This window comes from Rissa tridactyla, chromosome 1, assembly GCF_028500815.1.
Source record: "Rissa tridactyla isolate bRisTri1 chromosome 1, bRisTri1.patW.cur.20221130, whole genome shotgun sequence".
NCBI lineage: Eukaryota > Metazoa > Chordata > Aves > Charadriiformes > Laridae > Rissa > Rissa tridactyla.
Window position 1 is genome coordinate 129,948,645 of NC_071466.1, and position 13,969 is coordinate 129,962,613.

The window sequence follows — 13,969 nt, forward strand, 5'->3', positions numbered from 1 at the left end:
TTGCGTCCCATTTTAAATTAGCTTGGTGTACAGGCCAAATGACGGGGTGTGGGGAAGCAAGGATGGAGGGGGCGCTCCGGCCACAAGGCTTTGAGGAATACGGAAAGCCACTCACAATTGCCTGTGGACTACAACCTCTTCAAGAGGGACCCACTGACAGGGTTATCCAGGGCCTTGCTGTCACTGCGCGATACATTTGCCTTCCAAAAGCCTGTCCCGTACCATGCCTGCCTCTCTGTCCCATGGCGAAAGATGGGTTCACAGCAGAGGGGACCACAGCAATAAGGCAGCGTTTGCAGGGTGGATGACGATGCAAACCTGTGCCTTCCCACCACCTAGCTGCTACCCTCATCCCCAGCATCCTCCACAGGCACCACTCTCTCAGGTGAACGTGATGCCTGGGCTCTTCCTTCAGGGTTCTCACAGCTGATGTGGAGAGGATGCGATGTAGGTTCACTGTGGACTACAGACAGAACCAAGCATCCCCTGCCTCTCGTGCCATGTGATGGTGAGATCAAACTGAAGACTTCTCCCTCACAAGGATTGGGCCTCCCAGATCTACGGTTATTTCCCAAGGGAATGTATAAAACCATAACAGTTTCAGGAATTAGAATGGGACAATTAAGGAATGACAGAAGCCAACACAGGTAATATCTCAGTGAAGCTTCCAGTATAATCCCAAATTTGGCTTATTTAGACTCCCAGGGAACAGCAGGTAAGTTTCCAAGAAGGGGAAAAAGCCTTGTTTTTATGGAAAATGTTGTTTAAATTAGACACAGTTTAATTAGTTTTTACACCTTGGCAAAGAAGAAGTATCTCACATTTTCCATTCATCTGTACCGCCAGTAACATTCGTGGTAACACTATAAAATGAGGGAACAAGAAAGAGGCAGCTGAAACTTTATTTTTAATAGCAAGGGTTAAAGCTAAAGTAGGCTAAAAAAGTTCCCAAAACAACTATTTCAGAACACAGAAGCTAATAACATGTTTCTTTCCTGCTTTGCCAAAAATGGAGCTGAAGGATACCTCAAGGGGTTACCTAGTCCATGCCAGTCATCTGTGAAAGACGTTTGCTTAACCTGACGCAGGTATTCCCCACTTTCTGAAGCCATACATAAGGTGCTCCCTTTTGGCACTGAGCACAAAGACAACCTGGAGACCACCCCCTCAAGAAAGGTCTCTCTGATTTCCGCCAGCACCTTGTTTTTCAGGAAAGCACTGAATCTTCGGGATTGCGAGCACGTGTTTTCTGTTTGCCCACACCAATGCTCTCGACAGGTCTGACATGTGCCTGCGCGCTCAGTGAAGGTTTACTGCTGCGTTTTGTGGAGGCAAGCGCTGCAAGAAGGTCTTGGAGGATACACTCGGAGCCCCTGCGAGCAGCTACGAGGCTCTGCTGCTCTCTGCTGGGAAACGCGGGCAGAGCCCTAGCAAGAGGCCACGCTGGGAAAAGAGCTGGATTTGCCAGCATGCTCTGGTTTGGTCTCTGCACACGAACACTCAGAGCCGCCTGCACCAAAGCAGAGACCTGGGCGCAGTCTCCTCCTCAATGTCGCAGCGGGAAGTGAGCCCACATCAAAGGCTGCTGATGTAGGAGCACTCTGGGTGCAATTCAGGAGCCCCAGCCCCTCGCCTCTCAGCCCTCTCTACTTCATGCAGGAGCTGGCTTTCTCCACATCACTCTGTTGCACTTATGCCCGCTCTCCTCCCGGCCTCTAATGCAGTTACTTTCTTGAAAACCCTCTGGGTAGAGGGCAGAGCAATCACCCCACCATACGTCAGAGCAGTCATCCCCACCAACACTTGGATCGACCACATGACCCTCCCAGAGTCACAGGTCGGCACGTGGATGAGCAGCAATATCTCTCCAAAGACCCCCTTCCTCTTCCTCCTGTTTTTTTGATCATTGCTCCATGCCGCAAAGCTGTTCTTTGCTCTGCAGACCTCCAGAAGGTCTTAACTACATCTGGCTGCAACTGTGCGAATCCACAGGTCAGAGAGTCTCGGAGCCACAGCATGCAGGGAAGCACGAGGCCACGTCCTTGGGTATCACTGTAGCAGGTGAGCTCGCCACCTCAGCCTGGGAGAAAGCCCAAGCCCTGACAGCAGCTCCGGCACGAAGGAGGGAGATGAATTCCCCAGCCTGGTGCTGACTGGGGCCCTCTGCCCCTTTAAGCGATGATGTTTAATTTTCTGATGTGTTTCATCTCAGGCATCTCATTCTGATTTTCAAGTACCGGATGAGGTGACAGGAGTTTAAGACAGGTATTTTCAGGATTTGGCTATTATATATAAATATTTACAGCTCAATAAAATAAGAAGAAATATTCAAAGTGAACAGACTGTGGAAAGTGAATTGTTCCAAGTCTTCACTGAAGACTTGCAAGAAACCAATCAAAGAGGCTCAGAAGTGGTTTGAGCGTAATTTATTAACCCAAAAGGGGCCGCATTGTTAACCAACATTATTTATAGTGAACAGCTCAACCATGTCTACTGAACAACTGTGATACTGCAGGGACAAATGCAATGAGTTACTACACAGAGAGGACAAAACCAGCAGCAGATCTTTGTTACAGCTGTTAGAAAAAGTGTCCCCAGGAGACAGACACTGAATGTCTAATGGCTATCTTATTTCTCTGACAATTTATTTAAGTTTTAACTTAACAGCAGGAATGATAGCCACAGTTACATAGTGACTCCCAATAAAGGAGCGTATTGCTGATCTACAGCTGGTGTTTTCTTATTTATTTCAAAGTCTTTAAGTTCCAGACTTAGCATATGGTGCCATATAAATAATGATATAATAATACGTTTTTGCTTTCCATGTGCCTGGATAGAAAAAAAGCCGTGTGATTTATGTTACATGAGCATTGTGTTTAAGGCATTATTTTGCCCAGAATTTTTAATGCATTTAAAATGCATCTTCTGCTTTTTGTAATCTGTTCTTTTGAAAGAATAAACAGAGCAGTGATGTTTATTTAATGGAGTCATTCATCTTACTTCCTTCTACAAAATCCTAGCTTTCCAGCCTCAGCAGCCAGATCCCTGCAGTAGGCAGTGGGGTTGGAAATGGAGAGATCTGCTGTTTACCAATGAGGCACAGATGAAAGGAAGACATGGGGCTTGAGATTTACCCACAGCAGGATGCTATTTGAAGCCAGCAGGCAGCTGAGAACTGCTTAGACTTGTCCAGTAAAGGATGGAGAGGAGAAACCCATGGGAGAAGTTCTGCGCGGAGTCATGCTGTGCAGAAAACAGCACTGGGATGGCTCAGCGCACGACTCCTCGCACACACACAACCGAACGCAGACGCATACTTCAGTTAAAACTGTAACTGCAGTCACTAGAGCCAACACCGCGCCCCTGAAGTATGACAGGGATGTAACAGTTTACAGCTTTCCTTTCAGACCCTCGATAAACTAGCTCTGTGAGCATTACAGCTGTGCAGAAATACCTAACTGCAAGGCAGGGAAGATCTACTAACTCACACCTCAACTGTTCCTGGACATTGCTGTCTTAGTTTCCAGACTGACTGGCAGCAAGACCTCATCGAGCAAAAACTTCTTCACAGCTACAAGGGTTGCAAATGTGAGTTTAAACACGCACCAATCACTGCAGAACAAACAGTATTTCTAAGGAGTGTACAAAAGAAACCAGTGGATATTCTACCTACAAACTTAAGCCTGCTCCATTGGTCCACAGCTCCTAGAGGAAATATCAAAGACTGACAATCCTGAGCACCAGGCAGTATACTGTATCCTGTCCCATCATGTGAGGACAGGATAACCAGTGGAGGCTGAGAAGTCAGATCCTGAAATCTCCCTGAGAGTTCACCCAACCAACTGCCTAAGACCCTTCAACAATTTTACAGATTTTACCCAGCATCTTTCAAGATCTTTCCAAGTGAACACTAGACCAAATAAACCCCCACACTCAAAAAGCCAGCAGTCGCATGCTGTCCAGAACCATCGCAGTCCCATGGGAAAGCAGGAGAGGTAAGATGGGCTTAGAGGAGTTCAGTAATGACCTGGCGTCCCATGAGTGCAAACAGCTGTGCTCCAGTGCAAGATGATCTGAGCGGTCAGCGTGGCTGAGGATATGGACAACACTGTCATGAACCTAGGACTGGAGCAGTGGGGAAGCTGTTTCTCTTAAAAGGCCAACAGCGTAACCTGAAAAACACACACAAACGGAGCTGCTCTGAATGGAAATGACATCTGTTAGTTTAGCACGGGCTTTGAAGTTCCTATATCTCCCTCCCTCTCACCCCCCATCAACCCCCATGGAAGTTTCAGACACTCATGTTTCAATCCCAGCTCTTGTCACACTGGAGCATGAACCAGAGTATTTCAGAAGCTTGTTACTGTGGTAACCCAGCACAGCTTTTATCTTTATTCCCTTCATCTCCTCTTTAGGGAAAACTGGCAATCTGTTTATTTGCTTTTTCTGACGAAGTTCATCACGCAGCACACCAACTGTCAGGATCTGTGTAAAACTGAGGAGAGGAGAAAGTATCCCTCACATGAATGCACATGTAAATATTTTTCTCAGCACTTTACTACCCTTCCTTTTGTTTCCCTGCTTCTCTTTACAAGTTATTTGACATGTCCTTTGCCATCTGACCCTCCAGATACGGTTTGTCTCTGCCCTCCTCCTCCAGGCCTCCTCCCTACCATAGTACTTAAGAGCAGGTCCAAAAAGAGCAAATGGCTATCCTGGTCTTCTTTCGTCCTTTATAGGAGCATGCTAAGGCTGAAAGGCCACTGGAATTCACGATGAAGTGACTCAGCTCCCTGCAAAAGGAAAGGCAGGTGGCAGGTTGGGCTATGGCCAACCCCCACACCCCTCCTCTGCCCTTGCTTCCACCAGGCCACAGGCAGCCGGAGGCCCCCGCAGAGGCTGGCTGGTAACACGCACCTAGAGACCTCTCTGGCTGCTGCAGGGGGAAGAATAATGCAGGCAAGGGGGCAGCCACCAGGACCAGGATGAGGACCAGGCCCAGGACCGGCCCAGGCCCAGGCCCAGGCCCAGGACCAGGAGCAGAACCGGGGCCAGGGCCAAGCCCCGCCTCAGCCCCTCGCGCGGCCCTTCCGCCTTCACCCATGATGGCGGCGCGGCACTCGCTGCCCAGCTGACCCCGGCGGCACCGCCTACCGAGGCCGGGGGGCGGCGGTTTCCCCGGCAACCGCTCCGGCGTCTTCCACCTCCTCTGCCGCCTACGGGCAGCGACGAGCGGCAGAAGAGGCCCGGCGCCGGCGGAAGGCGAAGCGCAACCCTGCCCTGCCATGGAGAGTCGGGGGCTGGTGAGGGCGGGCGGTGGCGGCCCCGGGCCCGGAGACCTCATCCCCCCGGCACACCCAGCCCCGGGGCTCGCCCCTACGCCCTCTCTGTCTGCGTCCAGCGCTGCCCCCAGGCCCCTTGTCGCGGCCTCCTATGCCCCCAAGCCCCCAGACACCCGCGGCCTACTGCCATGCCCCCCTCCCCATGAAGCGTCCTGTCCCCCCTCGTCCCCAGGTGTAACACCCCCCTTCCCAATTACAGGGGAGGGCGCTGGTCATTCTCCCGCTCTGGCCTCCCCCCGGCACCCTGCTTCAGGTGACACAGCTGCAACCAGGAACCCCCAAACCAGCGAGTGGCCAACATGGCTCCTGCCCCCTCTGCCTCAGGGAGCGTACAACATACACTTAGAGTCCCCCTAAAATAAACCAGCCAGTGGGCGAGGATCAGTCACCGGTTCACCCACTCCATAGATCAGACCAGGCCTGAAGGCTTGGGCCTGAGCTTAAATGGAGTTCCTGGGCTCATGGGCAGAGGGTGTGGGTGAGACCGGTCACAGAAATTAAAGCTTATTAGTGCTTGCTCCAAGAGGGGCTGCAACATTTTTAGAGAAGGATGCAGTAATGTGATGTGTGTGGTCTGTGAGGCTACATGTTTAAAACATATTTTGCTCTTTATTTGTTAAATATTTTAGCAAGAGCCCAATAATAATTCAGAATATGAAGTAGATGAACCTGGCATACCACCAGCTGCTGAACCATCTGAGGACCAGACACATATAGTTGAACCCCCACCGTCACTGGATGACTTACCTGGGGTTAAAACACCAGCATCTGCAGACCAGCCATCTGTAGTGGAATTGCCAGTGTCTGCAGACCAGTTGGTTGTTGAGAAACCACCAGGTTCTGATGACCAGTTACCTGTCGTTGAATTTCTCACATCCGGGGAAAACTCTGATGAGATTGGATCACCTGTGGGTGAAGAGCCAGGTTTCAAAGTCAAGATGTCCGTGTCTGACTCTGCACAGGCTGGCAGTAAAACGCCTGGGGCTCAGTCATCAGCAGCTGTAATCAAGCCAACAGAGACTACGTGTGAAATATCGGAGCAGCCAATGGTGTACGAAGACCCCTTTGAAGTCTCCATTAGGTACATGGAGAAACACAATATTCTGCAGATATTTCAGGTGAAATTTCTCTTTACCTTCTCCCTCCAGAGGCTTGCTTGCAAAGCTTGGCCTAAAGTTAGCTTGGACTAAATTATCCCTTCCCCAGATCCCTCCTTGTCCTGTGCTTTCTTAAGCATAAACTTAAGAAAAGCAGTAGAAATGGACCTTTGATCATCTTTGGGGATTGAAAGAGATGCTTGCTTTTAAAAATGCAGCTAGTGTTGGAGCAGAAACTGCAGCCACCGATCTGTCCAAGGATCAATACTTCTTTCCTTCTGTCTGTTTGTCTGTCTCAGGACATCACAGAAAAACTGGTGTACCACAAGCCTGATGACCCCTTGCAGTTCATATTGCTGCAGGTATGGTGTCTTGCTGGGGCTCTGCGGGGACTGTCTGTTAGCGCCACAGCAGAAAGCTAGCTTTGCTGAGCACTCCGGAAATATGGTCAACCCATGACTATTTTTCTCACTGTGTGTCTGCTCACTTGGGAGGAGGAGAAGCATGGGGCAGGAGCAGAGTGCCCAGGGTGCACGGAACCACATGTGCTCTGAGAGGAGGAGGGAGGAGTGGGAGTGGGTGTGTGGAAGAGATGGATGTGGGGGGAGAATGGGGTAGATGTGCCCTGAAGGACTGTTATCTGAGAGGTGAGAGAAGCTTGGGGACAGAGATAGGGCCACTGTGTGTCCCTGTGACCCTTCTCCAGCTCCCTCTGTCCCACACTGGGATCCTATTCAGGAGAGCTGTCTCTGTTGATCCTGTGGGATATTAAAACGCAGGAAATTCAAAGTCAGTGGAGTGAGGCGATAGTTTGGGAGTGAGTTAGAAGTGTGGGGAGCTCCTTGGGAAAAGGAGGAGGTTAGAGGAAAGAGAGCAAACAGAGAAAGAGAATCTTTGCTGCCCTCTGGTCAGTCAGGGGAAGAACCGCCTTTGTGATTTGCTGCTGGGTTCATGCTATACTGAAAGCAGATCCTGCAGTGGAATGGCAAGGTCAGTTCTGAGCACCAGTGCTAAGGAAACAGGCTCCCAAATGACCCTTTTCCTTTTCCTTTTGCCCAGGTGCAGTCTATGATAAATGCCAGGCAGACAGAAATGGAGGGAATATTGGAGGAGAACGAAGATGCAGAGGTTTTTCTGGAAGAGATCCTGTACCCTCCTTTTGACCCCTACTGACCTTGCTATTGTGGTATTGCATGGGGCCTTCACAGCACCATGCTTTTGTAGTCGTTGACAGTAACTTGGAACATGTCTGCTTGTATCTCTGTTTCCTGATTTTTCTATTCTGTATGCTTGTGCTTCCCCTTGGGTTTAAATCCTGTGACCAAATATTGGGTTTGATGCACAAACTCAAATCTTAAAGTGTGCGTGGACCTGCATCCATGTATGGCGCACCTTGAAGAGGCAGGTCTGTTGAACTCCCACATTTAGGCCACCCCTAAGACTTTGCTTTTCCATGCAGAGAAACCTCACAGCCCAGACAATGCAAGCACAAAACCAAGTAGAATTATAAAGCAGCCCTGGACAACCCACAGTCCTCTGTTTTTTCATGCTCCGTTGGTGGCTTACTTTCTCCAGCTATGCAGCCGCGCCTATCCCCATCTAATACTTTGAGAAGCTGGGTTTGTGGCTTTCCCACTGTCCCCAGAGCTCCTCTGATGCAAGCTGTCTCTTTGCCTCTTCCACACACTGGGTGCGGCTGCCTCACCCTTAACCATCCCTGCTAGGTTCTGATCATGCTGCTTTTTGGGGTTGCCCTGATTGTATTATTGCAATTACAGTGTATATTTTGATAAGTAGAACAGTAAAGCAACAGTTGTACCCACCTTCTGTGGCTTCAGAAGACATTGTCGCTCAGGAATGTGGGAGGTGAATAAAACTAAACAAACCAAAACCAAGCACCAGTATCCCAGGAAATTCAGTCAAGGTACACTTTGCAAACATGCCATTCGAACTGCTTTTGATTCTCAAAACACTTACAATCCTCATTTTCATACTACCCAAGTGTTTGTTTCCACCCTGTAAAGAAACTTTGTATTTCTTTTTCTTGTCTCTTGCCTGAAGATTATTGAAAATGTGCAACAGAGCATGCTGTTATTTTGGCTTCATTTAAGTGTATGTGCAGTAGATGCCAGAAAGTTTTTTGTCACAACAGACTTTTCTCTTTTTTAGGCAAGTGCTCTAATTTCATGATGGATGGTAGTGTATTCCCAAATGACTGTCTCTATGGCTATGAAGAGAGCACCATAGAAACTTATCTTCCATCTATCTATTTTCAGCTAAAAGTCTGATGATTAGGTTGTGTGATACTCCACAGCAGAGCTTGGGCCCCAAAAATTTGGGAATAACAGAGGCAAGTATTTGGCATACAAATTCTGGGTCTGAGAAGAGTTGCCTTTCTATGTACAGTTCCCAAAAAAGATCAGTTAACTCATGTCTTTCCAGGTTAAAGGCAGGTAAGCACCCCTGTCATACATAGTGCAGGAAGATTTTCAAGGTTATTGTGAGCCTAAATACGGCTCAAGATTCAGATAAAACCTTCATGGGTTTTGTAAGAGTTTTGATGTAGACTTAGGCATCTAGGTCCCATTGAAGCAGTGAGATGCTTTTGAAAGCCCAGCTTATGGAAGAATTGGGCACTTAATGAAACAGAAAGACTGACTGGCTTTCAGCTTGATGTATTTTTGATCAAGAATTTATAAGCAGCCCTGTGCATAGGTGCCCTGTGAATGCAAGAGAAGTGCTAATGCAGCTCTGTGAAATAGGAAATGCATGGAAGATGAAGATAGTGGCTGAAGCCTTTTCCTCTCTATCGTCACTTGTCAGCATGTTTTCCCAAGAGATGGAGGAGTTGGCATTTTGTTGTAGAATGGGATTAGGGTGCTTTTGAGTACAGCCTTAGCTGCGAATTTCCTGCTTCTGTCATTTGTGTATTGTATTTTGTTGTTCTCTTTTACTCACAAAAAACTTTTGACTTGTAATATGTTCTTGGATTACAGGTGTATGCCCTCAGCTTCCTGTCAGCATTAAGGGAGTTATGCAAGGAAAGATCCTTCATTTCTCTTTCAGATAAGTTGAAGTGAGCTGGAAAGTAGTCTTCTTACAGGTGACAGTAGTGTTGCAAGGAAGGCCCTACCCAGTGTTCCTCAGCAATCTCAGGGCCTTTGGTGGCCTGGCCATCTTATCTCATGCTAACAAAGTTGCAGTGTGGTAGCAAAAAGTCCTCCCCAGTGGATGTAAAAAAGAGCAGCTGTCTTCTCTGTTTCTCAGGAATGAGGTTCCTCACCTTTGAGGAGCAGTAGTTGTATAGAAATGAATGAGGCTGTACACAGGACAACCGTGTGGGTCTGGAGTTGGCATGTGTAGATGGCAAGAGGAGGGCAGCGGAGGGCAGTAGGCCAAGGACAACCCTTCAGCTTTCACAGACTTAGGGGGGAGTTGGTGAGCTCTGAGCAAGGGCTTTGACGAGAAATCTCGGGGAACTCATAATGAACTGAGTAGAAATTTCACTCCTCCTCAAGCCTCTCAGATAGAATCATACAATCACCTGGGCTGGAAGGGACCTTTCAGATCATCGAGTCCAACCATCAACCTAACGCTGACAAAAACCATCACTAAACCATATCACTAAGCACTACATCTACCTGTCTTTTAAATACCTCCAGGGATGACGTTTCCACCATTTCTCTGGGCAGCCTGTTCCAATGCTTGGTAACCCTTTCAGTGTAAAAACTTTTCCTAATATCTAATCTAAACCTTCCCCAGCACAACTTGAGGCCATTTCCTCTTGTCCTATTGCCTGTTACCTGGGAGAAGACACCAACTCCCACCTCTCTACAACCTCCTTTCAGATGATTGGGCTGTATTTTGAACGGCATTTCTTCAAGGAAAAAAGTCCAGGAACTTAGTTTTATTAAAATGAAAAAGCATCATCCAGAAGGTATGCAGATGATTGTGTTTAAGATAGTGCCACACAACTATCATTTTTTATTTGCTTCAGAGTTTTGCTGAAAAATGCACCTTGGCTCTAGAAAAATTTTACCTCACATTAAGGCACTAATGCACCACTGCTGTTTGTGTGCATGAAAGCCTTTCTATGGTGAAGAAAAGGAGAAAAGTTAGATTTAAAATGGAGAAATTTATCGTAGTCTTAATTCCGGAGTGACTGTCCCTGTCCCATATTTCTTTCCCAAACCATTGGATCCGTGTTTCTTCATCATAAGTGGACATTTATCAACATGACATTAAACTGTCATTAAATTTCTTGCCTTGGATGCTCTGAAGGAATTAACAGTTCATTGTGTGTAACCGAAACTATTCCATATAAGTCCTTATAGCACGCTAGTCACAGTATATTTGAATGCCCTCCAGTAGTGTGCTAAGCAACGTGACTAACATCTGTTGTTTGTTCTTTCTCCTCTCCACGAGGGAGATGTCTGTGCACTGAAGTGCATTCTTTCTAAAAGGGTATTTTGTTTCTTTACCCACACCTGTGTATTGCTCTGTGCTTCTAGTGAATAGGGATAGGTCATGGAGTGGAAGGTAGGGAGGCTGGCAGTAGTTTGTCGTTCCCAAGGGTGTTTCCTCTGTAGTTTGAGCTGGGCACTGAGAAAGCGCAGTGTTTTCACAGATGAGATTTTTTTGTTGATCCATGGACTGGCACAGGAGCGTGACATCCAGTTCAGCTGCCAAATAGCATGACCTTATGGTGCATAGACCATTTCTGTTGTGAACCTTGTACTCCCCCAGAAGCAGGATGCACAAGGGCCAACCAGAAGCAAAGTGCACTCACCATTAAATAGGTGTCTTGGATCAAAACATCAGTTTCTTTTTCTGCCATCTCGGTATGGAACTTAAAATGACTCAGATGCCCCAAGCAATACTAAAGTTGCCTGTGTACTGCTTCTAACCAATGAAAAAAAAAATGTTGTAACTGCTGGTTAAAGATCCTTTGAAAAGTTCACACAGACTCTGCTCTGCTTCTTAGTTAGGCACAGGGCACAAGCAGAATAGCTCTTCAAATGGCCAGCTACTTATAGCATGAGACATTTCATTGTGACTCACTGGATATGAATCATTGCTACATAACACCAATTTTAAACTAGTTTAATGCCATTGATTTCAAAGTTTCACAATCATGTGAAACTCGAGGTAGGCAGCAACTTGCATTCAGGGCTTGCATGTCTGAAATGGAAGAAATTAACCCCTGCGTAAAGTCTGACAAAGAGCTTAGCTCGAGAGAGAGCTCAAGCTAAAGAGTGGAGAATGTGGGAGTGCTTAGAAAGGGTATTGCTTAGAAAAGGGTAATTGATTAAACCCTGTCTGACATACCTTCAGGTTGTATTCAAGGGAAACCTTCTCTTGACCATTCTTTCAGTCAGATGAAATGCAGAAGAAAAAGAAGAAACCTTAAGGTCAGGCATCAATATCCATGGCTGCATTCCTTTTTTGGGACTGCCTTCATGGACAACATTGGTGTAGCAGCAGTATCAAAAGTTCGTGGCCATGCCTCAACATACACAACTGAAAAAGAGAACTTTGAGTTGTTGAGGTGACATGGGTTGGTTGAACAGTCACTTGCCATCTTCTCCTGGGGAAAGGTGGTGGCCTGAAATGTCACTGCAGAACAGCTGAAATTAGGCAAAGCAATCCCAAGAGATTTCTATACACATAATTCAAGACTGGAGACTGACTGCAGACACTGCAGTAGTTGGTCTGTAACAGAAATGCCTAGTTTGAATGAATGGAGTGGCTCTTCCTTTCTCCCTCAAGGCTATCGTTACAAATCCCCATGCAACTCCTCTCACAGGTGGGAAGAGCTCACCCTCCCAGGCAATGTAGCTAAGGGAGTCCAACACCCAGTTTACACTGGACGTGAAAACTTCACTACAAACTTACAAGCCTTTAAGGCAAATGTCTTATTTGGAATCACCTGGTCCAACACTTAAAAAGTCTTCTTATAAACTAGGAGGCAGGATCCATATTAGGGTTAGTGAGTTTGTAAGAACAGGAGGTGACCTCTGTCCTTCCTCCTTCCCATCCCTCATCTTATCTTCTAGTATAAAACAGGAAACGGAGCTGAATAAAGACATGTGGAATAGCACAATTGTTTGTTAATGGGAAAAATGCATGTCATACCAGCCCTGGAAGAAAAACAGTTTCCACCTCAAGGAGCTTTTGGTATTTGGACAGACTAGTAGACATTAGGGGAAAGGCTATATTAAATGCAGGGAAGTGGTCAGAGAGATAAATTTACAGTGACTCCAAGTGGCATAAACACCACGAACACCACAGGAGTCCTTTTGAAGAGTAAAGCTATGCCTGCTCTGTCCCACTATTGTTTAAGCACCCCCTTGGCTCTAGCAGAATATCCTGCCTCTTTGGAAGGAGATTCAGGGAAGGGCAGTGATGCCAGCCTGCTGAAACCCCACAGTACGGAAAGCAAGTACTGCCCGTTGGAGAACCCAGCTTTTGGCCCTGTTGTTTGAATCCTTGGTAGCATAGCAGGGCTATCTTGAGGGACTCCTTGACCATGGTATGATGCCATGACTCTTGTGTGTTTGACATGGCAGATGGGAGTGCATATGGGAGAAGCTCAGCCTGTTGTTGGGAGCAACAGCTCCCTACTTTTTGCCCTGTTAGATGTCTAAATGTTTCCAAATGAAGTGCAAAGCTCTTTAAAAAGGTACGAGCTGGGCAGGGTACACCACAACTATAGACAGAATTACTTTTCGTAGTTACCTTTCATAGACCTCTTAGAATTTGTTCATAAACTTTCCTGGCTTTTCAGAAATTATGTGTTGAAAAACGGAGCTTGAGGAGGAGGTTAAAAAGCATCTTGAAGAAGGGTGAAACTTAACCTTTCCTGTGTGTGCCCATGAGAGGGCAGCACAGACCGGCTGAGCCTTCGCTGAAGGCTAATAAGAGGCAGGGAGACCAACTCGAGAGTTGTGTCCCTCCGTGGAGTAGCTACAAGTAGAGAAGAAAAGGCCCACGTAAAAAAGCTGGATGGCCCAAAGCACAGCTCCATCCATCGCCCACCTGAAACTAAAACACAGTTACAGCTGGCTACAGGATTGACTGGGTGAAACCCCAGGCGCATGACAGGGTCTGAGTCTCACAGATTTCTCAGGAAAGTTTCCAATTAATTACTGAAACCTTAACAGAGAGTTTCAGAGGAAGAATATTGGACAGTGCCAACAGTTCTGTCAAAGCAATGAGTCGGCGTAAGACATCAACCGCACCCTTGCCAAGGCAGAGGCTGTCACCCCAGGAGCACTATAAATTCGCCCAAGGCATACGTGCTATTTATTTCCATCCCAGTGCTTCTAAGCACCAAACCAGCCAACACCCCTTGGCTGTTCCCCTTCCTTCCTGCTGCCGAGACTCTTGCAATCCAGCTTTAACTTGACTGTGCTCCCTCTTTCTCTTGCGTGCTCCAGCCCTCTGGCAAGGTGGAGATGCTGAGATAAATCAGACAAATGCTTGCAGCACTTGGCTTACAGCAAGCGTTGGAAACTGGATAGTGACAGG

The 13,969-nt window shown here is 47.2% G+C and overlaps 1 protein-coding gene across 2 annotated transcripts; it reads left to right on the forward strand.

The window, feature by feature from the left end:
• The first annotated feature begins 5,222 nt into the window (after positions 1-5,222).
• TEX55 (testis expressed 55) lies at positions 5,223-8,806 on the forward strand. 2 transcript variants are annotated; one of them, XM_054219815.1, is made up of 4 exons: positions 5,223-5,303; positions 5,972-6,460; positions 6,658-6,801; positions 7,499-8,806. In XM_054219815.1, the coding sequence occupies exons 1-4, from the start codon at positions 5,286-5,288 to the stop codon at positions 7,610-7,612; spliced, it is 765 nt and encodes a 254-aa protein (XP_054075790.1). In that variant the 5' UTR covers positions 5,223-5,285; the 3' UTR covers positions 7,613-8,806. The 2 variants fall into 2 exon arrangements, with proteins under 2 accessions (XP_054075790.1, XP_054075800.1); XM_054219825.1 differs by having other exon boundaries at positions 6,739-6,801.
• Positions 8,807-13,969: the final 5,163 nt, after the last annotated feature.